Source organism: Xiphophorus hellerii, chromosome 6 (assembly GCF_003331165.1).
Source record: "Xiphophorus hellerii strain 12219 chromosome 6, Xiphophorus_hellerii-4.1, whole genome shotgun sequence".
NCBI classification, from domain to species: domain Eukaryota; kingdom Metazoa; phylum Chordata; class Actinopteri; order Cyprinodontiformes; family Poeciliidae; genus Xiphophorus; species Xiphophorus hellerii.
Window position 1 is genome coordinate 17,463,014 of NC_045677.1, and position 27,173 is coordinate 17,490,186.

Sequence of the window (27,173 nt, forward strand, 5' to 3'; positions counted from 1 at the left end):
ACTTATTACCGACAACCAGCTCATGTCTGGACAAACCATAAACAACTTTGAAAATTAAGAGAGAAGCTCTCTTCACAAAAGCGAGGGCTAAAAGCCGAGGCCAAATGCCTGCGGTGTTCCATCATGAGGCGAGTTTGCATTACAAACAAAGCAAGACTCCACAGAAGATATACTTTAATGTGCTGAAGAAGATTTCTAAAACCCAATAGCAGAAATGACAAATTTATGGCAACTGAAAAGCAATGTAAACAAATTTCAAAAACACCACTGTCTCCTATTTATTTGAGACTAAGTACAAAAGTCTCATGTTTGAAGATATTGACACAGAACCATTTATTTTGTGGGGAGCAGATTTTTTACTGAACCAAGTGGAAGCCAAATCACAATCTATCAGTATTGCAACATCCTGGCTTTGTTGTAAAGAATTCATTTTGGTGAACTAACTTCTGTCGCATGAAAGACCAGAGCTAAATTATGAGACTAAAATAGTGGTATAGTGGTAGTGCTGAACCACTATAGAGCAAAAAATCCTGTATTATCAATAGCGACTGGAAAACTTGTTACATTTAAAACTCAACTCTCAGATTCCAAACTACTCTTCCTAAAGAAGGTGATGAAATAAGTACACATTTTTTTGAAACACAAACAAAAATCTCTCCAAATCTGGAATTTTATATGTTGTTTGTTATACTGGTGTACTGTGTTGCATTGATATGTGTGAATAATAGATGGTGCAACCTTGAACATATCAGATAAGAGAAACTTTATGAAAGGGACATTGAACTGCAAGTAATTGCCCTTTGACCTTATGATCTCATCAAGGGAACCATCAAACATCATTCTGATAACAGCTTACATCAGCAGCTCTGCCCTTTGCCAATGATGACGCATATAGTGAGCTCTTTTACACACTGTTATGTCTCAACAGCAAATTTAAGGCCACCAGTCTCACCTCTTCAACTGCAATAACCTCGATGATTTCCATTATCTTTCATTCTTCTGATATTTTACTATTAACACAAACGTGGGGAAAGAAGAGACCAAATAATATGCAGAGGGAAATAAAATATTAAAAACAGAAATATTTGTTTTCAATAAGTATATCTCTAATGGTATTGTTGACATAAAACTCACACCATATGATGGTAATATGCCAAGTACCCCAAAAGTACAAATAAATCAACATAATTAAATCCTTAAATTATATCTAAAAAGGAGAAGAAAAGTGTACTGAACACATGAAGAAAACAAGATGCAAAATTTGATTAGTGGATAGGTTTGAAATAGTATTCCAGAAAAAAAACCCAGCAATATTAGGGAGCAACAAAAACTTGAACTCTTGAAAGTATCAGTCTCAGACTTTTCTTGTCAGCCCATTCTCCTATATACTACCATCCAGAATCTCAAGCATTTACTTTCATATCACGAGCTCCCTCCCTCCTCCACAACACCTGGAACTCCAGTGATGTCCTCCTCCTCCAATCTTGTCTTTCTCAAATAGATTTTTCAATCCTCTCCCTCACAACTGGACATGGTCTCTCTATTTTATCCCTAATCTCTGTATAGCAGCTGTCCAGGGGAGAAGGTAATGTTAGATGAAGGCAAGGGAGCCTGCAGGCATTGGGTCTGAAACAGTCAGCCAACTGACTACATGAAGTCTAGCCCCATCAATTCATTCTGAACATTTTTAATGTAAGACAGGGTCTGGATATTGCTTTGTGGAAAGCTCTGTGATATGCCTTGTCTAGACAAATGTATTAAAATGTTTTGGTTTTTTTTAATGCCTTTAAGATGGAAAAATGTCTAAACGTTTTAATCAAATACCAAATAATGTGCAAGAGTGACCAGTTTTCTCCAGATATATGAAGAACAGAGTGGCTTCACACTTCTACTTCACTGTGTTGTGGTTATCTACCAGCAAGTTGGCTCAAAGGTGACGTCCACATTTTTTTCCTTGTATACAAGAAGGCAAATTCAAGTCAAGGGAAACAATATGTGATACTGTGATGTTTTTAGTCAAGGTTATCTTACTGTGAGATTCTCATACGAGCACATACCTACTAGAAAGGAGTTTCCAATACTCCCTGTCATTTTCATTCTGTGCAGTACAGACTGGCCAACTCACATCTGCAGAAATGATCTTACCACACAGCTTATTGTGAATCAGAAGGGGCAAAATGAAATTAATGATAGCCATCAACAATTTTGTCAAAATGAATGCCCTGCACACAAACAATCACTGATGAAACCAGATATTTACCTACCTATAACACATTTTTTCTAGAATATTGCTTGATTCTTGATATAATTGGTCAATTGGTCTACTTCAGGCTTGCAGGCCACCTTACTCACACACACACGGTTTCAGCACAGCCCACAAACTTTCCATGTTTCTGAGATCAAGTCTTTTGGATGGCCACTCCAATATCAACATAGATTGCTTACATTATATTCCCATGGGCATTCCAAAATTGTTTAGTCACAATAACATTATTATAGGTAAACTAAATCTGAATAAAATAAAAATGTCTCTATCCTAGCTGACTTTAGAAGAGAAAAGCATTGGACTTAATTCATGTCAAGCAGAGAGAAAAAAGGTCGTATTTTTTAAAACAGTTTTTGGAAATACCTGGTTTCATCTTGATATGGTTGGAGAGAACAAGTGTCTTAGCAATGACCTGAAATGGTTCACTCACAAAGTCCTGTTACAAAGACCAAATCTGCCTTAACTGTCAAGACTTGGATGCTTTGGAGCATGAAGGGCACTGCTGAAAACATCCAATGACACTGTAGTGCCTTTACTAAACTGTAGTCTGCTGGGGGCGATGTATGCGTACAGCAGCATCAGCAACGGAACCAGCTGGTCACCATGGCCAGCTCAGATCTCTCCTCTGGACTTCACAGAGCAGGCAGTTCAGACAAGCTAACATTAATCATAGAGAATAAATCCCACACCTGAGCAAAGAGGGACTCTGAACAACTCCCTCACCATTAAACCAATCCTCTCATACAGTGGAAGTCTTACATAACATCATGTACAATTATGAGAAACTGGAAGCTGTCTTTACTGCCAATGCAGACAGAGAAAGAGCTCACACCCTTACTGATTCCTTAGTGTTCAGGGGAGAGAAGGATAGTCCAAGTGCTGCTAATTTAAGCACTTGATTAATTGGTCATTCGCAGGTGTGGCCATCTGTTCAAAAGCAGGAGTCTTGGCAGCCTGTTGCACTGAATCGTTCAAGTGTGTAACGATGCTGGAATGGAAAGAACTCTGCCAAAAAGATTAAATACATGCAACTGTTCATCAATTTGAATGGGGTTATAAAACCATTTTCAAGCTTTTTGAACTTTATAATTTTACAATGAGAAAGTTATCACAAATTCAGAGAAGTGATTCACAGAAAAATAAAACAAGTATAAGGCTAAACAAGTATAGCTTGACTGAGGGGCTTTAGGGGAACAACCTCTTCTATCTAAAAAAGATATTCAATAATATCCTTCTCATATTCAAAGTTGCATTAAATTTAACCACATCTGGACATTGTTTTTCACAGAGATGAATCCAAAGTATTTCTTTACGATAATGAGAAATATTTTTTCAGACAGCTATATACATTGTCTAAATTCTGTCGTAGGTTTTAACAAAATAATTCAAAGGAAAAAAACACAAAAACTCTTAATGGTCAGAAGTTTGATGAGATAGCTTACTTAAATACCGTAAAAGTAGTGCAGTAAATTGAGCATCTCTACTCTGTATACCAAATTCCAGACTGAAATTTGATCATTCAAATTTGAACTCAGCCTTAATCCATACATTGCCACTAAGACATTGTTTTCTTGCTAATGTTTTCTAACACACTTCTGGTCTTTAGAGAACACTGTGTTTATACTAAGATCACATTTCACACATTGTGTATTCTATTAATGATATTACTTTGGGGAAATTTCCAGCACCTAACTTTCTGTAGGAACATGTCGATTAAGTGATTTTATACATCGTCGAGGGGCTCCCGGATCCTGAGATATAAAGTTTTTACAGTGGAAAAAAAAGACTTTACAGTTCTACTTTTCCCATATAGAACTATAAACTTTGAGCATTCAGAGGAAGGCAGTGCGCTGCGCCTTTTCACTCCATCACAAAACAATACACAGGAAGTTGTGTTTGTCACTGGACCAATCAACTGTGAGGTTATTACAAGCCGTGCGTAGCAGGTCAAGTCTGTAGAAACAGCATTCTTCTCTTTTATGACATAATCGTGTATTGATCTACTTGAGTCATTTTTGTTAAAGTTAACTTTATAGAACCAACAACCCTCTAACATAACTGAGGTAAAGCAAGAACGCGGAAGCTAGAACAGCTAGTGTTAGCAAACGCTGCTTAGCTGAGTTAGCTTAGAGGACATGAAAACCCGGTAGTATACAGGAGCAGTTATTTTAAAGAAGCGACTTTTAGCGTGTGAAGATATGTCAATCAGAAACTAAACGTATTTATGTTGACATATAGTGTTAAATAAGCCTATCGGATTACGAGTCCGATGTCTTTATATATCGGATTTCCCCATTACGCTGCGTGAATTTAGGCTAGCATAATAAGGTTAGCTTAGCTGCTACATAAACGACAACATCCTGCAAACTGGACAAAACATTGGATTTAGTGGGCTTTAAATCGGGCTCGGCGGGTACGCTGACCCCTCAGAAGAAAATGAAGAAGAGGAAGGAACTGAATGCCTTGATCGGACTCGGAGACAGTAAGCGAAAGAAGACTAAAAAGGGGTCAGGGCACCGACTTCTTCGAACCGAACCACCGGGCTCGGAGTCAGAATCGAGCTCGGAGGATGATGACTTCAACAACTTGAACGGCGGAACTAACTTTGGAAAGTGAGTGATCTGCTGTTCTACACATCAGTATATGAATATGCGGATTAATTGTAGGTATTTTATAACTTATGTTAAATTGGTGTTTACATTGCAACTCAAATATTCAATATCCTTTTCCTAAAATACTTCACTGTCTGTACGTACTCCTTAGGCAATTGTCTGACCAATTATTTACATATTTTAAAATGAGTATTGACAAATTTCAGCCTTAAAGCCACTAATGCTCCACTAATCTGGAACGAACGTCCACAAAACTGCAAAACAGCCGAAAACACTGAGATCCTTTAAATCAAGGCTAAAGACCCACCTGTTCAGATTTTTTTTAAATTCATAATAACTGAAACATTGATCAATATATTTGATGCACCTTTGCTTGATGTTTTTGAGGATGACAGGACAAAATGCAATGTTTATTGCTGTTGTATAATTGGTTGCTGTGTTATGATTTTATGGTGTAAAGCACTTTGAACCGCCTTGTTGCTGAGTTGTGCTATACAAATAAACATGATTCGACTTGACTTTAAATTGTCACATATGGCCCCTTAAATTGAATCCTGAATGTCTTTACTGTGGGACAATAAATGATTTATATTATTTCCACTCTAACACTGTTCTTGACCTGCCACATTAAACTTATTAACAGTGTGGCAATTCATCTACACTGACAAGATTGGAAAGCAGAGTATTAATTACGAGGTCAATAGGCTCTGGTATCTGAAGGATACCTACTGGTCAGAGTTGATGGATAGATGGATGGATGCAAATACAAGGCAATTCTATAAAAAAAATCTGCTAGAAGCTGCAAAAAACTAGTTTAAGGTTCTCCTTCACTTTGCTGTTGTAATGTCATGAAATCACAATTCAGTGGGAATTAATACATTTATAAAAACTGGCTTTCACAGCTTAAAGATCATTTCATTTTGAGCAAGCTTATTACTCACACACATGCAGCTTTCCAAGGGTCCCCATTATGAATAATAAAAGAAGCTGTGGAGTTTCAATGTCTAATGTTACATGTCCTTCGTTTTTACAGAAGAAGCTACTCACAGTGCTGCAACGTGTGCTACCCATTGTTTTTGTTCATCATACTAGCTGCCTGTGTTATGGCTTGTGCTGGACTCATATGGATGCAAATTGCACTGAAGGAAGATTTAGACTCACTGAAGGAAAAGCTGCATAGCAGTAAGTGTCTGGTGATTAAACAACACAATGCCCTCAGCTCATGAAACCTGCTTAGTATTCTTTAATCTAGTCATAAAGTGTTTATTGTTCTTGGCGCTGCTTTAAACACTTTCGGCACCTGTTGTTGCAGTGGAATCCAGCCAGAAGGTGTCATCGAGTGAAATACCCAAAATAAGCGAGGATCTGAAAAACAAAGAGAAAAAACTTGAAGACATTGAAAACGGGGACAAGGGATTGAGTAAACTCTGGTCTAACCTCACAGAAATGAATCGCAAGGTCAGTCATGTCTGCTACAAGGCTTGTAATATTTTGTAAAATTACATGCGTCTAAAGGAAAAGTCAACAGAAAACATTCAACTGAATTACTGTATGGCGATTGCGGTTTGTGTAGTTTTTCCTCACTACAGTTTTCATAGGTATTTCTAGGAAATAAACCTTTCAAATATAGCTCTGTCTAATCAAACTCCTTAATACAGTTCTATGACATTTTGACATCTATATGTCAGATTTAGTAACATTTGCCAGTAACTTTCTAATAGATTTTCAGTCAGATTCAACATACTTTCTAAACTTTTAACTAAAATGTTTTTGTTTTAACCCACACAGATCACATCTCTGGATTCAGCTGTTAACCATTTGAAAACCAGTCTGAAATCCTCTGCTGATTTAATTGGCCTTCCAACCACTGTGGAAGAGCTTCAGAAGGTAAAACCAACAGAAGCTTGAAATGTAATAGTTTTATTCTGATTTCAGTTACTTCAAGCATTTTTCTCTGTTTCAGAGTGTCGCCACGATTGGTAGCACGCTCACAAGTGTACAGCATGATGTGGAAACAATGAAGGCTTCTCTTGAAAATCAGAAGAAAGACGATGAGTCAAAGAAGACAATGGTAATTCTGAAATAATTTTGTTGTAGTTCCTGAATAACCAGTTTAAGTAGATTATTATGTGCAGCATGGAAGAAATGGTGTCCAGTTCAAACCACCGTTTGAACATGAGGTTACACTTATTTAGGAGTTGGAGCCTGTGTATGCCAAGCTATAAACTTGTAGAAAAAAATGGCTGCAAATTATATGGCCATTGGGAATTCCATAATGTCCCATCTGTTCTCATCTCCTGCTGATTGATCACCCCAAATCTAAAACCTCTCTGCCCTCTGCTGATTAGATGCAAGGAAATGGGTCTTCAATCTTCTGTGTGGCATCATTGTCAGCCAATCTTGCAATCATAACATTCCTTTACTGTTTTTTTTTTTAATCTATGTTGCAATTAAATTGTTTTCGCAAACAATGAAAGTTCCTTTCTTTTATGACTATGAGTGGTTTGTAGCCTCAAGCTGACTTCTTTCACATGAGCAAAGCTAAGGTACTTTTTTTTAGTGGTCCAAAGTACATAAGCACTTCTCTTGTTCAGCTATTTGTATTTCCATCTGTAGGCTCACTGCAAATACTGCTAAAGATGCCTTCTGTCATTGGCACCAAAAATAACTGAACAGCACATTGAGATTTCTGTAGTACATTGGCGAGACAAAATTGTAGTTTAATCTTCCTCTGATTCGTAACTGTAGCATTTGTCTTGTTTAAAAACTGAAGCATATCTACTACCGTACATCCAAGCTTATTGTGTTGATCTTCCGAATCACGGCATGAATCCAAAGGAGGAGCGCTAGTGATCGCCACCACAGCCAGATTAATATGTGTGTTAACCCACGCATGTAAGCAGCTTGGCAGTTCTTTGTCAAGCCTATGTTAAAGGAGTCGTTGGGATAAGAGGGTCCTGTCAGTTCTTTGGATCTGTGCCTTGGCTTTGCATTCATAATACATTAAACAACTGCCAATCTATTTTGAGGGCTTAGATGCTATGAACTAAAACTAGGTCAGATTTCTGAAAGAATGGAAAAATATTTTCCTCATTTCTTTACAAGCGCAACACGATGAAAGGAGAAAGTCAACAAATAATTTGTATGCGTGTATTTCTGATACCGTGACCTCAATAATTTTGTCTTATTACCTATAGTTTTGCAAGCTCTGTCTAGAGCTTCTGAAAAGTGCACTTCATCCCTGTTAGGAATGGAAGTTTTGGAATGGGGCCATAATAAAAATAAATTAATAATAAACAAAGATGATTGCAGAAAAAAAACTAATATCCTGGTTGCATTAGCATGCACACCCTTTAACCAAGACTCTGTTGAAGATATTTTTTATTTTATTTTACCAGATGAATAACTGCAGACGTCACAAAGAGGCACACCTATTTACAGAAGTAATAATGGATGCTGCCGTCTTTTGTTTGATTTTAAAGTTGAGCAAATGGAGCCAGTGGTATCGTCACTAGATGATAACAAGACGAAGGAAGCTAAGAAATGGCTTCTTCTGGTGCAGAATTATGACTCATGTCTCACATGTAAACGTTGAATAAAATGCAACATGACTGGTGTGACTGCAGATGCTCTGAAAACTATCAAAAGCGTCAGTTCAGTTATAGAAATGGCACAGATTGGATTTTCTTGGGTCGTAAGGATTTGACCCCAAACTGTTCTTAATTTCATCCACATAACTAAAACCTCAGGTTTCAATTGAGGCTACACAATATATTATGAATATATTGTCGCAATGTCAGGGTGCGCTATACTTGCATCCCAAGGAACAGTTTGGAGTTCAAATATTGTCGTGTTCTAACTGTTATGATGCAAACACCAGACACAAATTACACAAAATGCTAAAGATTATAGAATGTAGGAAAAATAGATGAGAGAGGGAAAATAGGAAAATATGCACAAATCACAACTGATATCATTGCAATATTTATACATTTTAAATTGCATGCAAGGTTTTCTAGCATTATGCATCTCTTGTTGCGGCCAGCAAATTGTTAAGTTAAGGGTGTGCGTATATGCATTCAGGTTATTGCAGCCTTACGCCTTTTATATTTTTTTTATACAGTATATATGTTTTTTATGTGAACTGTACATGAATATATCACAACATTGCAAAAATATTTTTTGAATAATTTATCACTGTTTCACTTTTGTGTATCACAAAAATCTGACATTTTAATGCAGCCACTCAATGTATGGAAGTAAATATCTCCAGACACCTCTTCCTGTCTCCAAAGCTGTGCTCCATTTTTGTTTGTACGACTCTGAACTGCAGATATATTGACATGTTGCATATCTTTGGCAGGACATCACAGACCTAAAAAGAGCCATGGGTGAGGTCAATAAGACTGAGGAGCAGCACCATATGTGGACTGATGAGCAGATCCACATTCTTCTGTCTACTGTTGCAGACCTCCATCAAAGAGTGGCCTCATTAGAGAACGGGTCAAAGCACAGCGTGAGTAATACCCTAATTCTATGGTGACTAAATTTATACATACATATACGTGTTTTTTCCCTCTGAATTTGTTTTATCCAAACAGTAGCAGATAACAATTGATCTCCTCATCAGAATAACTAAATGCATTTTTACAGATACATTTTTCTTAGCCAATTGTTTTCCTTATTCAATTTTTGTTACTGTCATCACTCTGTATCCTGGGGGGAAAAAATTCTCAAAACTTCACAAACACTGTCTTAAGTCAACTTGAATACAATTGGAAGTCAATTGCCACTGATCCCCTTGTTAAAAATTCATTTCCTTGACAGAGCCGAACGCACAATGAATTTGGGTTAATGAACCCTTTTAAAGTTTAACCATTCAAAGAAAGAAAAAAAAAAGACAGTAACAGCCAAATACTGAACTTCTAGTTCCAACTCTTTGAGTCCACAGATTCCAAACACACAGTAATTTAATTGCCTTCTTCCTGCCATGCAGTTTCTGTATAATGACACAGTAGCTTCACCGGCTGTCAGCAGTAAAGAGCCTGAAACTAAGACGGTGACAGAAACAACAACACTGAAAGAAACACCTCAGGATTTGGAAGGTATTGTGTAGAAAAAAGCAATTTATCCTCATGGCTTTCTTTGCACTCTGTGGCTATTTAACATAATCTTCCTATGACAGACATGTCCACACCACTGACAGTGCCCCAGACCAGCAGACGTCCTCGCTTCTTGACTCCAAGGCGATCTAGGAGGAATGCTGGAACAAAATGTCCAGGAAGGGTGTTGCTGCCTGGTGTCATTTCTCTGACAGGTACACAACCCGGACACCTCTCCTGTCATTAAAGACTTGTGTTACTTCTTTAACAGAGCTAAGTCAGGTTTTTTTTTGCGTATTTATTCATACTTGGAAAAAGTTGTTTGTTGTATTGCGTAAAGTTTTTCATAAGTAGTAACTTAATCATCCATATGTTTATGTGTTTTCAGTTTTGGGAGGAAGTCAATAATAAAGCATAGTCAAAGGGAAATGTGATAATGGTTTGTTTATTGAATTCAAGAGATCCCAATAATGTTTTTGTCAATTTGGCGTGAACATGGCTATTTGTTCAATTGCATAGCGTTCACGTACATATACGTGTTCATATTACTGTAATAGTTGTTCCTTTTCTAAAACACACTGAAACTCCATCATTTTATTTGTGTTTCTGAATTCTTTTCCAGACCTTGAAGACATCTACCAGCGAGCCGGAGTTGGACGCGACTCCCTTGGACTTACTTACCAAGACCTGAAGAAGCTGTTTGGGACGTTGACTCCCAGCGAACATGCCGTGGCGTGCTTTGATGACGGAGACCAGAGGTACTCCCTCATGGAGCTGAGAGCTGCTGTGGGTTTGTGAGCTCAGCGTCACTGAGAGCAGAGAACAGTATTGAACACCCAGCAGGGTCTGGGAGCGGGTCTGGGATTCCCAACCCTTATCTGTAGTTGCTGCACCTTCTGTGAACTCAATATTTATCATTTTGATGGTGGTAAAAGTGGCACTGGTATGCCGTCCTCTCACACCTCTCCCCCAGGCCCACCCAGTATATTGTCAGCAAAAAAAATTTAATTTTAGCAGTTATCCATACAGGTATCTGTTTGTAAAATCAGATCTTATTTTAACCAGTTCCTGGAATCATGTTTGTAGATCTTGAATAAGTCCTGTTTTCCACCCTCGGGCTTCAACTTGAAGTGTTTCTGTTATATAATTGTGTTTAGTTTTTTTGTTTGTTTTTTTTTTCCATTCTGTCTCATCCTGATGTAATGATTATTGTTTAAGGTATTCTAGGCTGCACCTACCAGCTATCGCAGATGTTCCCACATATGTACATAAACACCTGGTTCAGCTCAGCTAAAGCTTGTTTGTAGGATGTGGAGAAGGACTTTTTATGAATGTTTACAAATGACTACTAGAAATGGCTTTTTTTGAGGTTTTCTTTGTGTTTTTAGACAGTTTCCTAACTTATCTCAGAAACAATCAAGTATACGAACAGTCAAAACTTTTGTATGCTCTTTTCTAAGCTAAAACTAAAGTTTAAAGTGCTTTCCTCCGCCTTTTGAGTTGTGATCATGTACTTAGTCCATCTGTGCATTTATCTGTAGTTTTGTTGCATGTTTTTGTTTTTCTCATTTCTTGATGTTTCGCAGATATGAAGGGCTACAAACTCATTACAAGAATTTTTAAGGGTTATTTATGAGGCATATGTAGCAATAAGTGAAGTACTGCCGTGGAATGAAGGCACACCAACCTCACAATATGTAACGGGTAGTGTGAGAAACACTGACCATCACTATTTACTTGATACATTTTATTGCATTATAAAGGACCTAATTATGTGTGTATTCATGAAATGGCCATATTCAGACTTGTTATATTGTCAGAGGGGTTGGGTTGTTTAAAATTTAATCACAGAAATACTCGACGAGGCTTTTTTTGTTGATACTGATTTGTTGTTCTCCTTAAGTTCTGACCTTTTGGTTCAAGAAAACATCCTAAAGGTTAATTGACAGAATTGATCATTTAAAATCCATCAGAGAATTGATTAATTGGGTCACAATAAAGATACATCTCAACAAATTAGAATGTCTTTTAAATTTTTTATTTACTCCAGTAAATAAAGTCAAAATCAGATTCATCACATATAGAGAGAAATTGTTTAATAATTGTAGCTGAGTGACATGGCAAAGGAAAACTCAAAATGTACTTTCTCAGATACTAATTTTGTGTTTGCAATAGACTACAAGACCAATAAAAAACAAAGGAATTTATACTACTGGCCAACCAAAAATGCCCAGGTACTGTCCAGTTTATGCACTCGATCTTGATTGGCTATTTGGGTCTCCCAGACATACTTATATCATCCTCTTGACAATAAATCTGGAAAGTTTACTTACTAAACATACTGAGATAAAATTGTCTTTAAACAAGGTTTTGGTACTTTATACAGTGTGTCAAATTCTATTGGAACATTAAATCAACAGTTTTCCTTCCACTCACCTTTCTGTAATATGCTTGCATACAGCTCTCAATGAAGAGCCAGATTATTTTGCTGTGGTACATTTCTATTCAAAATCCTTTTTCTTTGGTCTTTAGCATTTTAATTTTCTGAGAAGCTAAAATGTGAGTCTTTAGTAGCTGTAAAGAATCATCAAAATTGCCAGAAATAAACACTTTTACTGTTTTAAATATTAGGAGTTTCACTTTTCCGTTAAATTTCTTAAATAACATTTTGATAGTTTAGGTTTGATGCACTTTTATGCTAACATGTTCATAATCTTAGCTAAAAAAATGCATCTGACTACACACTTGATTTATATCTCTTTAGACCAAAAATGTTGTGTTCTCCATTTTTATGCTTTAAATTAAAAAGGTATTAGGGGTCTAACTGCTCTGTAACTGATCTTATCAAGGTAATAGTCACCATTTGATTATGGCATGTTTGTTAAATTCACCATGTTAACATGAGTACATACATAAATTAAATGTTTCTTTTCAGGATGAAGGTTAGTCAAGCTTTTGTGTCAGAGATTTTTGGGTCCACAATGCAACTGTAAATGAGATTTTATGAATGTTTTTGTTGTTTGAGCACCGATGAATAAAGACAGTTAAAGGCTTGAGTTTATGTTTTTTAAGGATACATTCAGAAGCTTTGATTTTGTGTAGCACGTCTTTTACTGAAGTACTTTTGCATGACTGAAAATGAAATTTACAAAAGACCGCGACTTTTAGCAAAACTATGTACAAATTTCATGTTTGAGAGCAAATTTATCAACAATCTTAACAAAACCAGGTTTTACATGAAGAACTCTAGGCCAGAGCCCCTTTAGCCCTCCAGTCTTGGGACAAAAGCCCCAGCAACCCCTCTTCATCTTCTTCTCCTTCCTCCTCCTCCTCATTGTTATTATCAGTCTCCATTTCTTCATCCTTTCTTGGCCCTGGTTTACTTTTCAACACATCCCGCTTGTCCCTCAGCAGTTCCACCCTTTTGTAACACTCGATCTGTTCATCAATCTCGTCGATCTGACGCTCAAAACGTCCCTCTTCATCGTCCTCTGCCACGATGGCCTCAGACTTTGTGTTCACCTGTCGGATCTCCTTCTGAAACTCTTCCCACTCCTTGTCCATCTGATCTTTCGGGGCGTCGACGTTCCGCACTTTGGCGTCTCTGACCGGATCGTCGAAGAAGCCCTCGGGCAGCGCCTCGGCTGTGTTGTCTTTCTTTTCGGGAGTCTTCTCAGGGGCGTCTGCTTTGAGGATAGATCCTGAGTGGGAAATGGCAGGCGTGGGTGGGATGGAGCTGTCAAAGAAATCAGCTGGCAGCTCTTTAGCGGGCTGCGCTGGGACATCGGCTTCATCAGCGTCTTCATCGTCGTAAACTCCTGCTAAGAGGCTCAGTCCTGCAGATTTCTGTGTGGAAGCAGTAGCCTTTTCGGAAGGCTTCTCAAAATCTCCAGGACAAACCCGACTCAGACTGACCTGCTGGTTTGGCCTTTTTCCCAACAACTTCCACGCTGTCCTGTGTTTTCCTTTTTACAGGGTGACTCTGTGATACAGCTGGTTGGCTCTTTCCTTCTTTCAACTCTGCAACCTTGTCTTTATGCTGCTTCCCCAGAACATGAGCTGGCCACAGAAGTTCAGACTTCACCTGCACAGAGCACAGGACACAGCTGAGGTGACCCAAACTGTTGTATTTGGCGAAGGGAGATTCCACGCGTTTCTTCTCCGTGTTCTGTCGTTGTTTCTCCCTCATCAACCGCCGGAGTTCTTCTGATTTACTACTTTTTTCCCCTTCTTGGACGTTGCCATTCTTGGTAACGAGACGTGTTAGCTTAGCTAGCTACTTGCGCCACAAACAGAAATGTCGCGCTTCCTCTTGTCTTTGCTCTCACGGCTCATCTCTTCAGCGCCACCATCTGGAAGGGAGTCAAACCTTTGTTTATTATCCTTTATATGTTTCATTCCATTTGTTTCTGATTTTTGCTGTTTTACAGTGCATTGCAAAAGTGTTCAGACCAACACAAGGAGTGCTTCATTGTGAAGTAGAAGTAAAAAGGCACACATTTTCCAGTTTTTTTTATTAATCTTAAAATTGTGACATGCATATGTATTCAGTCTTCTTTCTAATATCACTAAATAAAATGCAGCGCATTCTGTTGTCATGAGTCTCCTAATTACTGATTCTGCTGGTTTGAAATTCAATTTCAATATAGGTGTTTACTGAAAACTTAAATATATATATATTTCACAGTGATGAAATGAAATCAGATATAAAGATTTAGATTTCACGAACCTCTTGTAGATATAAATCTGAAATGTGTTTATACCTACAGAATCAAAACATTACCAAGGTTTGGGTTGTTCAGTGCTCTTGTTTTTCTAACACATTTGCAGTTCTTTAGTTTACTTATCAGATGTCTATCAACACTCTTGGTTTAACCATCCGGGTTTTTTTTTTAAAGGAAATATGAGTAGTATTGTATTGTAATTTAATTTAAAGTCCAAGGGAATCAGTTCTCTTCGGTGAACTCAGCCAACTGATTTGAATCTCGAAACAGAGCCACAAATCCCACCGCTAGTTTACATTCAGACCCAGAGCAGTTTGAACAAACCTAATTTCCATGATCTCGCGAGGTCTGCTCGTAGTGTCGCTAGCGAGAACGTTAGCTCGGTTGTCTTATTGTACCAACCTGTCCGCCCGACTTTTGCTGCAAAGACTGAACCGATTTTATTTAAAATCGTACATTTAAAAGGTGGTAGAAGACACAACGATGTAGTCGTCTACAGGTTGTTTTAGCTTCTCTCTTTGTGTTCATTTTGTGCGAGTGTGTTCTGTTATGTTTAAGGTTCATTTCTGTATTCATCGCCGCACCCATCGTATTCATTTTTTATTTAGGGCTAGCAAGCTAACGGATGATTGAAGCTAATGTTGGTGTTCAGTCTGTCATCAAGTGCAACGATATTTAAATTATAAAAAAGAGAGAAAACAAAACTTTTAAAAAAGGAGTTTTGATTGTTTTCTTTTATTATAAATAAGGACTTTTGTCATGTTCACTTTCATCTTCACCATTTTGTAGTAGCTATAGTAATCCAACTGACGCACGGTAGTCATCATGACAGGTGATAAGATACGCACCATGCGGAAGGATCATAATAAAGCAAATAAAAATGAAGCGATAATGGACACCTACGATGAGACCTCCAACGGGACGGTTCCTAATGGTAATAGTAACCTCTTCAAGTCTAACAAGGCTTTTCAGAAATCTGTCAAGTCCTCGGCACTGCAACAGCAGCAGCAGCTCAATGCGAACAACATAAACGGCAACGCATCAGTTGTGAATGACGACAACAAAAACCCAATAATCCTGACAGTGTGAGGAGCTGGAGTTTCCAGTTCATGAGTGTGTGTTCAAAGGGGATGTCCGTCGACTCTCCTCTCTCATCAGGACCCACAGCATCTCTCAAAAAGACGTGCATGGTAATCTTTTTATACTTGCCCCATATATTGTTTTTACCTTACTATTGTCCCAGACTGTATTGATGCGTTTTATTAAATTAGAATGTAATCAAGTTCATTTATACCAGTTATTCCATTATAAAAAGTAAAACTTATGTTATATAAATTAATTACCGAAAGGGGGATGTAGGTTTCTCAGCTGCTTTTCATTAAAATGTACAGCTAATTATGAAAACAAAAATTCGGTTTCTCAAAAAAAAAAATTAATTAAAATAAATAAAATAGCAATCTAATGTGATTGATTTCACAGTTTACAGCAGACAATCATTGACACATCTATAAGGTGTTTAGGCCACTAAATGAGCAGCCACTTTGTCCTTCCACTTATTTACATGAATATTCTAAAGTACAACACACTGAACATCCACCTTCTGGCTGCGTAGTGTTCTTGGAAACTTGCACTGTGTATCAAGGATCTATATTATAATTTTTACTTTTTTGATTAGGATTACTGAAATAAATTCAAATTGCTATGACTGATGTTTCTTTGTCTGTGACTTGGATATGGATTAATTTGTTTTTCTTCTTAGGGAACACACCTCTTCACCTTGCTGTAATGTTGGGCCACAAAGGTAAAGCAGAATAACTATCTTTTTTTTTTATTTTTTTTTTTAGATTTTATCTTGGATAATTTTTTCAGAAAGCTTTTCAAGTACCATAAGGTATGTCAGTAAATTAGGCGTAATCTGTTTTTATTGTGAAATGTAATTGAGAGTGCGCCACACAACTTTGGAACCAGGATTTTAGCTAATATATTTGATATGTGATGCGTTCGCACTCTGCATTAAAACAATAAATCCAGTCTTTTGTATCTAGAGTGGTTGTGCTAATAAAGAGAATTAGAAATGTGGATTCATTGAAACTTTTTATATTTTAAACCAGCTCCATGGCAGCGCACAGCAACTGGTTTCTAGCGAGTGGCTCTTTGCGAGAACATTTTCTCTAGCATCTTATTAAAAGTATTTTAAACGCAGTATGACAGAATATTTTACATGTTCAGGGAATCAACTTTTTAATACCAGTCTAGCCCATTCCTATTCTTGATGCAGCACAGCATAGTTTAATCGCTATCATCTCAAAAAGAAGCCAGTATATGGGGACAAAGATATTTGTAAACTCAATTTAACAGCAACACAGGTGTTCGTTAGGATTTGGACAACAAGCAAGAATATTTTTCATGCCTTCTGAAAGTCCTAATAGAGGAAAAATGTCCCCACTATTTTGGTTAAATCTGTTCACTCACTGCCTTTAGGAACATCCCCCACTCACTGAACATAAAGCATTTTATTTTAACACCTTTGTTAATTTTTAATGAACAGCAGCTGTCCACGCTCAGACAGAGTGGTTCTAATGCACATCGCATACGGCTTTGATGATTAGCATGGAACATTTAGTGTTTTCTTAAAACATGGATTTAATTTTCCTGTCATTGCTCTTTTGTGTTGTACAAAATGTGCATCAAAATTTCAACACTGGGCGCGTTCCTTCACGGTCGGGCGGGGAATGAGCTGGGCAGAAGTGATGAGAAAGCAGACTGGGACGGGTTTCTTCTTAAATGGAGGACAAAGCATTTTTACTGGCGGGAGGAGGTCAAAGTCATCCCAGTTTACTATGTTATTAACTGCTGTCTAGAAAAATGAGCGGTAGTAAATATAAAAGTACCAGAGATCATGACCTGGCTAATACACAGACTAGATTTTATCGTGTTCTTCTAACTCCCTGACTTTTTTCATTTTTAGTTTTATGTCATTCAAACAGTTCTTCTTCTTATATTGGCCACATAGTTGAAGTGGCAGGATGTAGATGAGACAACAGCCAAGAGGGCTTCTTTATACTCTTGGGTTAGCTTTTGTTTCTTTTGAATCTAAATTCTTTAGTTGTGTTTATGAAATATTGGGCATGTCAGATTAACCATGCACAGAATAGGTCACACGTGTGTCTCTGTGTGTTTTGTCGTTCAGAATGTGCCCTTCTCCTCCTGGCTCACAATGCCCCCGTTAAGATCAAGAATGCGCAGGGGTGGAGTCCGCTTGCAGAAGCTATCAGCTACGGTGATCGGCAGATGAGTAAGTTTCAACAGCGCAGCTGTGAAGGGTTTATGATGAGACTTTGTGCTGTTTTCAATTTCATGTCTGCAACAAACCCTCTGTTTTGACACTGTATCCTGGACACTGTACACAGATCTGTGTATCCAATAGTTGATGGCCCTTCCTTGTTATTTAGTCTACCAACTGGAGTGGTGTTCTGTTTCGATGCTTTGGCAGCAGCATCGCAAGTGTGTCATCTGTTTACGCTGAACTGTGGAAAAGAAGGATCCTATCTGGTTACATTAAAGCTGCTAAAACTTCCTATTAATTTCATTACATTCAGATTTAACATAAGATTCCCTGATATTTCATGGACAAAACGTCACTTCAATGCTAGATTCCTCATTTATGGATGCAGCACTGTGTCTGTGGTTGTTTTTTTCTTCTTTTTTTTTGTCGGGGCAATTTAAAGAATTAAAACTAAATATTTAATCCTGGCACCGCTATGAAGTCAGCTCCGAAAAGCTAAAGGGCTTGGAGTTTCTCGGAGCACTCGTCATCAAGATTGGATGGGAAGCAGTTCGTGCTCCGACTGATGATACGAGGCAGCCCTGAGCTTTTGGACTAATCGCTACTTCACTCAGTGATGCTGCTGTTTTTACGTTTAATGTCTGGTGAAACATTTAATTTGCATTGTGTAAGGCGGGAGCTGTTGTTAGCTCTGTCCCTCGCTTTAGGGGGCTGATAATTGATCTCTTTTTAATCTCACATAAAAAAATAAAAAATAAGAAAAATAAGTAACTGACCTGAATCCTTAATTATCACTTTTTGCAACCGTCTTGTGTCGCTGCATTCAGTATTTCCTTTTTGGCTGAATGGATGAAACAACTGATTTACTGGCAGCATCTGCTTTCACAGCTTGTGTTGGAGAATTTTAAGGCTGGATATTTTCACAAATGACCCCAAACTTTGTTAGTATGCATCTCAGCTACTATTGCCTGTCGCGGCAAGCTTGTCGACGACAGAAGGACCTGGACCAGGAGCTTTGCTTTCAGAAGGTCACGTCTCTCATGAACACGCCCACACCCGGTCCGGTATTCCCCTCTGCATGAGTCAACCAGGATACACTGATATGTGCTGACTTGCTCTGTGAGGTCCGCTATCATTAAAAGGGTCACTGGTTAGTTTCTGAAAGAGGCACATTTCATGAGCCAGTGAATTCTAGCTGCTGATTCAGTCGGCGCTGTTGGTACTGGGGCAGCGCTACGTTCCACTTCAACCAGTGTAATTTGTTGCATCTGGGTTACAGAACCCCATCCGGTACAAGTCGATGCAAAGTCTCCTAGGAATGTTGGAAAGGCATAGCAAAAAACTGATTGTTTTTTTTGTTTTTTTTAAGCAAGAAGGCTAAACACATGCCTTATGAAAAATATTTGTAACTAAATCAGAGAGCTAGCCTGACATCTACCATTGACATTTCTCACTGTCTATAAAACGGTGTTGTTAAAACTGCAGGATGGTGTTTGTTTCTTTCTCTAAGAGAGTAGAGACATTTTTTTCCCCCCACAAATGCATTAAAAATGTATAACTTTAAGATCTGTGAAGGACACATGATGTCAAAACATATAGAATATCATCAAATAGCTCAAACTGAGTTAAAGTAGCACTCTAAAGCCTTAAGTTCAGTTGACTACAAAACGAGACATTTTGCAATGAAACCTAAATATGTTTGTTCTGTGTACATGTGTATGTGCTGTACTTTAATCTTTTCTCCTTTCAGACCAGAAGGCATGTTTATCATCTGTCTTTAGATTTACTGACCTCTTTGCATGTGTACAAATCTGGAGTCAGCCAGTAACATCAACCGTCCTTGGCAAACTTGAGAATTCAGCTGCTTTTGTTTAGTTTTGTAGAGAACCATGCAGCATATGTTGCTAAATTTTACCTGTTCTTTCTGTTTCTCCAGTTACAGCGATATTGAGGAAGTTAAAGCAGCAGTCAAGAGAGAATGTGGAGGAAAAGAGGCCGAAATTACTGAAAGCTCTCAGGGAGGTGAGAATCTCAGCTGGTTTGAAAAATGGATTTGTTGCTGTGGCTGTTCTTCTGCATCACTGAACTTTATGTTTTACTGTATTTATACAGATTTTGTGTAAATAATTAAAGTCAGTCCTGCAAATAGCCTCAAACAGTCTTCTCCTTTTATCAGATCTATCCTTGAGTCTGTTTGTGTTTTTCTTCTGCAGCTCGGTGACTTTTACCTCGAGGTTCATTGGGACTTTCAGAGCTGGGGTGAGATCTTTTGTTTTACGAATAAAAAGTTGCAAATAATACATTTTCTTAAACAAGACATAAGAACGCAGCATTCATAACATTGTCTGCAATGCTGTGCATTTTAAATGTTTTTTTTTCTTTTTGCAGCAGCTATTGGTAGTTTTTTCTTTGTAATAGATTAGTGTATTTAAATGGTTTTTTGTCTCTTTTAGTGCCATTGTTGTCCAGGATGCTGCCGTCTGATGCTTGCAAAATCTACAAGCAGGGCATTAATATCAGGTAAAGCATAAAAAAAAAGTTCCTGTACCAGTAAAAAAGTAGGATGAGTGTTAAATGCAGCAAATATTTGATATTCAGGCCAAGAACTTCTTTTAGAGCTAGAAAGTAGGCCGAAACACTTTTCTCTCCCTCCTAATTCTCTGCCCTCCATCCTGATTTAGACTTGACACTACGCTCATCGACTTCAACGACATGAAGTGTCAACGCGGAGATCTGAGCTTCATTTTTAACGGTGACGCCTCGCCTTCCCAGTCCTTTGTGGTTCTGGACAATGAAGCCAAAGTGTACCAAAGAATACACCACGAGGTGAGCGGGTGCGACTGTCACCAGGGATCAGTGTCAGGGAGGGATTTTCGGTTTTTAATATGGCATGCAACACTCGCTACCCTCCTAGGAATCGGAGATGGAGACTGAAGAGGAAGTGGACATTCTGATGAGCAGCGACGTCTACTCTGCAACTCTGTCAACAAAGTCAATAACTTTCTCTCGGAGTCAGATTGGCTGGCTCTTCAGAGAGGATAAAACGGTAAGGCCTGCAGCAGAGCAAACTGAGGAACAATGTCACAACTTCACGATCCAAAAACAGCGATTTAACACGAGAACCATAACAAATATGACATTTCAAATTTTTTATTTATTTAGGTTAGTAAAGTAAGAGTTAGCAGCCTCAAAACGCAATCTGGTAGATTAATATTTAAAAAGCAAAAAAAAAAAAATCAAGATTAAACAAATTTACCATTATACTTTATGCTCATTGATCTAGGTCACATTTAGCTTTATTTAGATATTCTAATGAATAATTTACAGTATTAACAACAGTGTTTGATCCATTAAAGGAAAGATATTATTCCTTGAATAAAATTTCCTGTTGGAGCACATAGTAAGCATTGGGTAATAATAAGATGTCTGAAGTATCTGTGTGACATTCTACTTAGCTTATTGCCACTTAATGTATATTTGGTAACTTGTGTTTTTTTAAATTTTTTTATTAATACCCACAAAACATTTATTTTCATAAGTCTCTGCCCAACATAGTTTTAGAAATACAGTTGCACATATCAGTAATTTAGGTCAGTTCAAGATAAACTAATGCACCTTATAAATTGATTACACACAAAGTACATTATGTGTCTTTCAGTTCAAAGTACTTTGACCATAATAAAAAGTATTGTTGATAAAGAAATGCCATCCTAGTGAAAAATACGTTCACGTTCAGTGTGCAGTGTTTGTAATGGATATTTGGTTAGGGCTCCTTTTGCTTGAATTAGTGCATCAACGCATCGTGGCGTGGAGACAGTCAGCTGAGGCTCTAATTAAAGTCCAGGTTGCTTATGTAATCTGGTCTGGTGTCACTCAGTTCGCTATCCTGTCCATCCCAGAGCACAGCAATGAACACGGCCTCTTTAGCAGAAACCTCTTGTCTCTACTGGACATCTGTCAAGATCCTAAAATATATATTTTCTTTATTTTTTGGTCTTTTGTTATAATTTAAGTTTTCCAGGAGCTAAATTTGAGGTTTTCTTTGCTTTAAGCTACAAGTGTTTAATAATAATAATATGTGCTCAATGTCTAATAAACACAAATTTAACTTTTGAAATAATATTTATGAAATCAAATAACTATTCTATGGTAATTTAGTTTATTAAGATGCATTTCTAATTCAAAGCTGACTATGAAATCAGGATTATAAAACGGTAACATCTGTATCCTTTCATTTCATTGTATTGATCTGTCATTTAGTTAAAAACCATTAAAGTACCAAAATATTTCAGTTATTTTGTTGATTTAAGATGTATGTATGTCAACATTTTGCGTTGTTTCTAAGTGTTCAAAGCGACTCCTTTGGTCATAACTTTGCGTTATAAGCTGTGTATTTTACATTGAGCATACCCCTTATTGTATTATAGACATTATTTAAAGGAAAGTCCTGACGTTAAAGGCAGAGAGTTCAGTTGCAGAGCTGAAAATACTCAGAAGGGTTAGATCGTCTTTCTGAGGTTTGTTTACCAGTTAAAGTTTGGAGTCGCTGCCATTTTGAAGCTCTACAGTACGACAGCTTATGAAGATGTTTAAAGATCTGTGCTCGCTCTTTGTTTAGGAGAGGGTTGGAAACTTCCTGGCCGACTTCTACGCTGTCAACGGTCTGGTGCTGGAGTCGAGGAAACGGCGGGAGCATTTAAGCGAAGAAGACATCATGAGGAATAAAGCCATCATGGAGAGCCTGAGTAAGGGAGGCAGCATCAGCGAGCAGAATTTTGAGGTAAAAAAAACAAAAAAACCCTTAATTTCAGTGCTCTGTTTATTCACCAGCAGTTAATAGTTGTATCACTGTAGAGCAACAATTATTCCCCTGACTGATGTTTTCCTGTCTGCAGCCTGCGAGGAGGCAGTCGCTCACAGCGCCAGCCCCCAACACCATTTCTTGGGAAGAGTACATAACGGCAGAGCATGGAAAGTACGTTTCTATGGTTTCATCAGTCTTTGCTGTAATTTGCCTGATTATTCAGGGCAGGTACAAGCGAATCTGTCTAAGTGCTGAGTTCGTAATGCATCTTCATCTGCTGTGCGTCTCCGCTCACCTTCAGGCCGCCTCACCTCGGCCGAGAGCTCGTGTGCAAGGAAAGCAAGAAGAACTTCAAAGCTACTGTAGCCATGAGCCAGGATTTTCCTCTAGGCATCGAGTCGTAAGTTCATCTCATCCTCCTCAGATCTCTCTGCAGAGCTTTCAGCGCTGCTTGATCCACAGAATACTCCTGGGGTTTTAGAAAAGCGTTGAGTATAGATAAAATAATTCAGATAATAAGGACCGGAACATGAAAGGTTTCACTTGTTACACGGCATAAACGCTGATCAAAAACTCCACAGAAGCAACAAGAAAAACAAAAAATCCTTAATGAACAGAAGATAAATGAACTTATTTTTTTCTAAAAAAAACCAAAAACTAACAATGACTCCTTTTGTTTCTGCCACACTTTGTGTTAGATATCTGTAAGCAGTTGAGCGGTTGCCTACAACTTCCAACTTTTGAAGTTAATTTTCCAGTTAACTATTATTTTATATTCAATAAAATTAACTTTTGAAAAACCAGGCTTTCTAGAACTTGTGCATTTTTCCTAGATTCTAAAATGTCTGTTAAAACATAGAGACAGATTTATCATTTTAGTACCTCCAGTTAGTGTTGAAGTTTGTCTTTCAGAGGAGCTGCACTTTAATTCTCACTCTAACACCATGTACGTTGCTGTACTTTTATTTGATGTAAAACACTAAAAGCTAAAATATATTGTTTCCTTAAACTGCAAATTTGTTTCATTTTCAACCAACATAGTGTTCTCGTCGACTTATAATCTGTAAATCGGTCATGGAGAACAAGTAAAGTAGATTTGTGAAAAGCACAGTTTAAAAGATACATGCGTGTTAAGATGAGTAAATGATGATGTAAGATTAAAGCAGGCTGTGTTACGTAAGGAAATTGCTTTATGTCCTCTGCTGAGTGAACCTTAATGGGGACAACATTAAAACCTCATTCTTTATCACAGTTAATGGCTTTTTAATGTCATTTTTCCTCTTCACATTTTCTGCTTTGTTTTGTTGAAAATATATTTACTACTTTTATAGTGTTCAGTTTAATGGAAAAAAATCATCAGTGCTGTGGTTGGAGAAAAATGACTTTTTCCTATAGCAGATGATATTATCTGAAGTCTCAGTCCTTGGGGTTCTTTGTAAGTTTTCCTTCTCCAGCTTAACAGCACCATATAAAAGTATTCCTATTTTTCAGGACATTTTGTTTTACATTTTGTCACACTACAGCCACTAACCTTAATTTTATGATAGCACAAGAGAAATTAGTACATTATTGTGAAGTCACTAATGTACAAGTTATCTTTTTTTTTCATTTCAGAGCTTTAATTTAATTTAATTTAATTAGATTAAATTTCTCTGCATTCTCCATCTCTGAAAGCTAACCACAAAAAATGGACTATCAGCTCTTTGCTGCTATTGTTACTTTTCACCCTCCTACTTTAATTAGTTGAGCGATTAAAGTGCCTATCCCGCTTCTTTCTGGTGCATTCTCGCTTAAATTTTAGTCAAAGTCTTGTTTTGAAATATCTGAGTGATGCTGCTTAGAACAATCTTTTCCTCCATATTATTTTTCAACCTTTTTCAGTCTCCTTCATGTTCATTTATGGTCTGTGCATTAAAAAAAACCAAGTGCTGATTCCTTTTGCTCTGCCTCCAGGTTACTAAACGTGTTGGAAGTCATTGCTCCATTCAAGCACTTCAACAAACTCCGAGAGTTTGTTCAGATGAAACTTCCTCCGGGGTTTCCAGTCAAACTCGGTATGTGTCGACCTACCGCTGCACCAGCTGCGAGTGGGCGAGCTTCAGGGGGAAAGATCACAGAAAAAAAACATGTTTTTTTGTTTTATCGTTTTCTTCCTCTTGTCTCGCAGACATCCCCGTCTTCCCGACGATCACAGCGACTGTCACCTTTCAGGAATTCCGCTACGACAAGTTTGACGAATCTATTTTCTTGATCCCTGCCGAATACAAGGAAGATCCAAGCCGCTTTCCGGACCTCTGACCTGTCAACGCGTCCAGCTTGGGAGAGTGAGAGCAGAACAGAGGACGCTGGTCTGACTCTGAATCCATATTAACTATTTATTACTATTATTAAAAAAAAAAAAAAAAGTAAGGGAAGAAAATGGGAGGGCTGCTCTTGTTGATCATTTAATCCAAGAGGATTTGACAGAGCGCCGTATCAGCTATAGATGAACATCTGCAAATGTTTTTGTGAAATGATTGATGGCTTTTGTTGTACTTGCTGTTTATACACAGAGCAGGTAAAGCTGCTGCTCTGTGCTGCTGTGCGCCATTTTTAAAGCTGTCAAATCATTATTATTTCAGCATACTCGAAGCTGCACTCACCTTCAGAAATGTATATAATTCTTCTTGTTTTTGTTCACGACATTTAAAAGAAAAAAACTCCCACAAATATAGAGCTATCCTTAACCTGAGCTTACTGGTCATTTATATATAGCATATTATATATCTATAAACTCAATGGAGTAACACTGTGTAGCAATACATTTCCAGTACTTAAGAATGTTTTTACCCACCTGGGACAAGGTTTAGTATATATATATATATATATATATATATATATATAAAAACCCAACTCAAACAGTTTGATATCAAAGCCTTTTCCCTGTGCAGGACACGGCTTCCTGCGTTTTCAGGTCTGCTCATGTTACCTCTCGGCCGTCTCTGTGTTTTGTTGTGATAGTATGAACCCCCCCGTGCTCCGTACGAGTGAATACGTCTACTGTGTCGAGAACCGTTCTGTGTATGTTTGTGTGTGGGAGAACCCAGATTGGGGTATCAGGTAAACAGTTTGTAGTCTTAATACTGCACTGATATTTAAAGGCATGCTATGGCTGTTAGCCGCCTGGATCAAATGCATCCTGATGCTACGTTATCTAAGAGTTTGTTACTGTATAGTATTTGCAGACACACGGATATTTAGATTAGGGAGGTGAAAAGTAACACTAACACTTTCAAACAACTTCTAGCGATACACATGTGATCCCTTTGATAGTCTGCAAATGTTTCTTTTTTTTTTCTTCCAAATATAGGTGTATATGAATTTAAGGAGTGGAAAATAAGCTGTGAAAATCAAACTGGATGTCAGTATTCAGACAGGAAAAGATGTGATCCATCAAATTGTTGCTGGCTTCAGCTATTCTGTACTGCAACCATACCTACTTCACATCCCTTTAAATAAAGCACCAGCATCCTGTTTCAACTGCACTTGTGCAAATGTCATTACTCCTGAGTTAGTGTTCTTGATGCAGGTGGTGAAATGCAGGTGTGTAAAGGAATCGGTATTGAAGTCTGAAGTTGTCAAGAAAAGTGAGTGATAAACATCCAGCATCTCCTCAAACTTGCACTGAAGACCCTCAAGAACTAAATGGCAACACCAGATAAAGTGCTTAAAATGTTTTCCCGTCATTTTCAAATCATCATAAGCTCTAGGCAAAAACTACATTCTCATTTATTTTTTAAATGTAGTTTCTTTCTACTCAAATACAAGAGGCTCTGGTTCAATCCCTCACATTAATTCTACTGCCAACTAGTGGTTAAATAGGTAATTTCATACAAAATAAATCTCATCTATCCAAGAGGCATATCTGTGATGTATCTTATGTGAAAGCTAGATTTAAGTAGGTGTCATTTAAACTATCAGTGTGGTGCTGTTTGGGTCAAAGGTTGCATGTATAAATGAAGAGTTACATTGCAGTTTTTAACCCCTGAGCAAAGCCAATAATAAGTGACTAAGGCTAAAGGACCCAATAAAACCTTGATCTGAAAATGGAGAGTGCACTTTTAACTACTGAATTAGAAGCATTCCACCATATTACATTGTACATATAATTACTAATCACCTCAGTCAAAAGTAAAAATGTTTCTATTTGAAATCATTTTACCTTCACACAACCTTAGTATCCAGAGTTTAACACATTCCAATTAATCACATTTTTAATATGGAAAACACATTTGTGTTAAATGTCACTAAACTCTTGCTATGCCGTGTTTGATTCTGATCTATTACTGTAACACTGTAGCAATACACCAACTATTAAGCATTATATAAAAGTGACTGTT

General features: G+C 37.6%; 3 protein-coding genes across 3 annotated transcripts; 2 read left to right on the forward strand and 1 right to left on the reverse strand.

Moving 5' to 3' along the window:
- Positions 1 to 4,156: 4,156 nt before the first annotated feature.
- Positions 4,157 to 13,036, forward strand: efcab14 (EF-hand calcium binding domain 14). The gene is made up of 9 exons (XM_032565841.1): positions 4,157 to 4,878; positions 5,912 to 6,060; positions 6,191 to 6,336; positions 6,667 to 6,765; positions 6,842 to 6,949; positions 9,242 to 9,394; positions 9,875 to 9,983; positions 10,064 to 10,195; positions 10,603 to 13,036. The coding sequence occupies exons 1-9, from the start codon at positions 4,703 to 4,705 to the stop codon at positions 10,776 to 10,778; spliced, it is 1,248 nt and encodes a 415-aa protein (XP_032421732.1). The 5' UTR covers positions 4,157 to 4,702; the 3' UTR covers positions 10,779 to 13,036.
- Positions 13,033 to 14,321, reverse strand: znf830 (zinc finger protein 830). Its single transcript, XM_032565843.1, is given in 3 exon segments — positions 13,033 to 13,875; positions 13,877 to 14,195; positions 14,198 to 14,321. Coding segments are annotated over 3 exon segments (996 nt in total). The 5' UTR covers positions 14,226 to 14,321; the 3' UTR covers positions 13,033 to 13,226.
- Positions 14,322 to 15,529: 1,208 nt separating this feature from the next.
- Positions 15,530 to 26,318, forward strand: LOC116722324 (ankyrin repeat domain-containing protein 13C-like). The gene is given in 14 exon segments (XM_032566559.1): positions 15,530 to 15,784; positions 15,786 to 15,894; positions 16,464 to 16,505; positions 17,895 to 17,999; positions 19,927 to 20,012; positions 20,204 to 20,249; positions 20,444 to 20,510; positions 20,672 to 20,816; positions 20,905 to 21,036; positions 22,609 to 22,770; positions 22,886 to 22,965; positions 23,096 to 23,194; positions 24,748 to 24,848; positions 24,962 to 26,318. Coding segments are annotated over 14 exon segments (1,560 nt in total). The 3' UTR covers positions 25,093 to 26,318.
- The last annotated feature ends 855 nt before the right edge of the window (positions 26,319 to 27,173 follow it).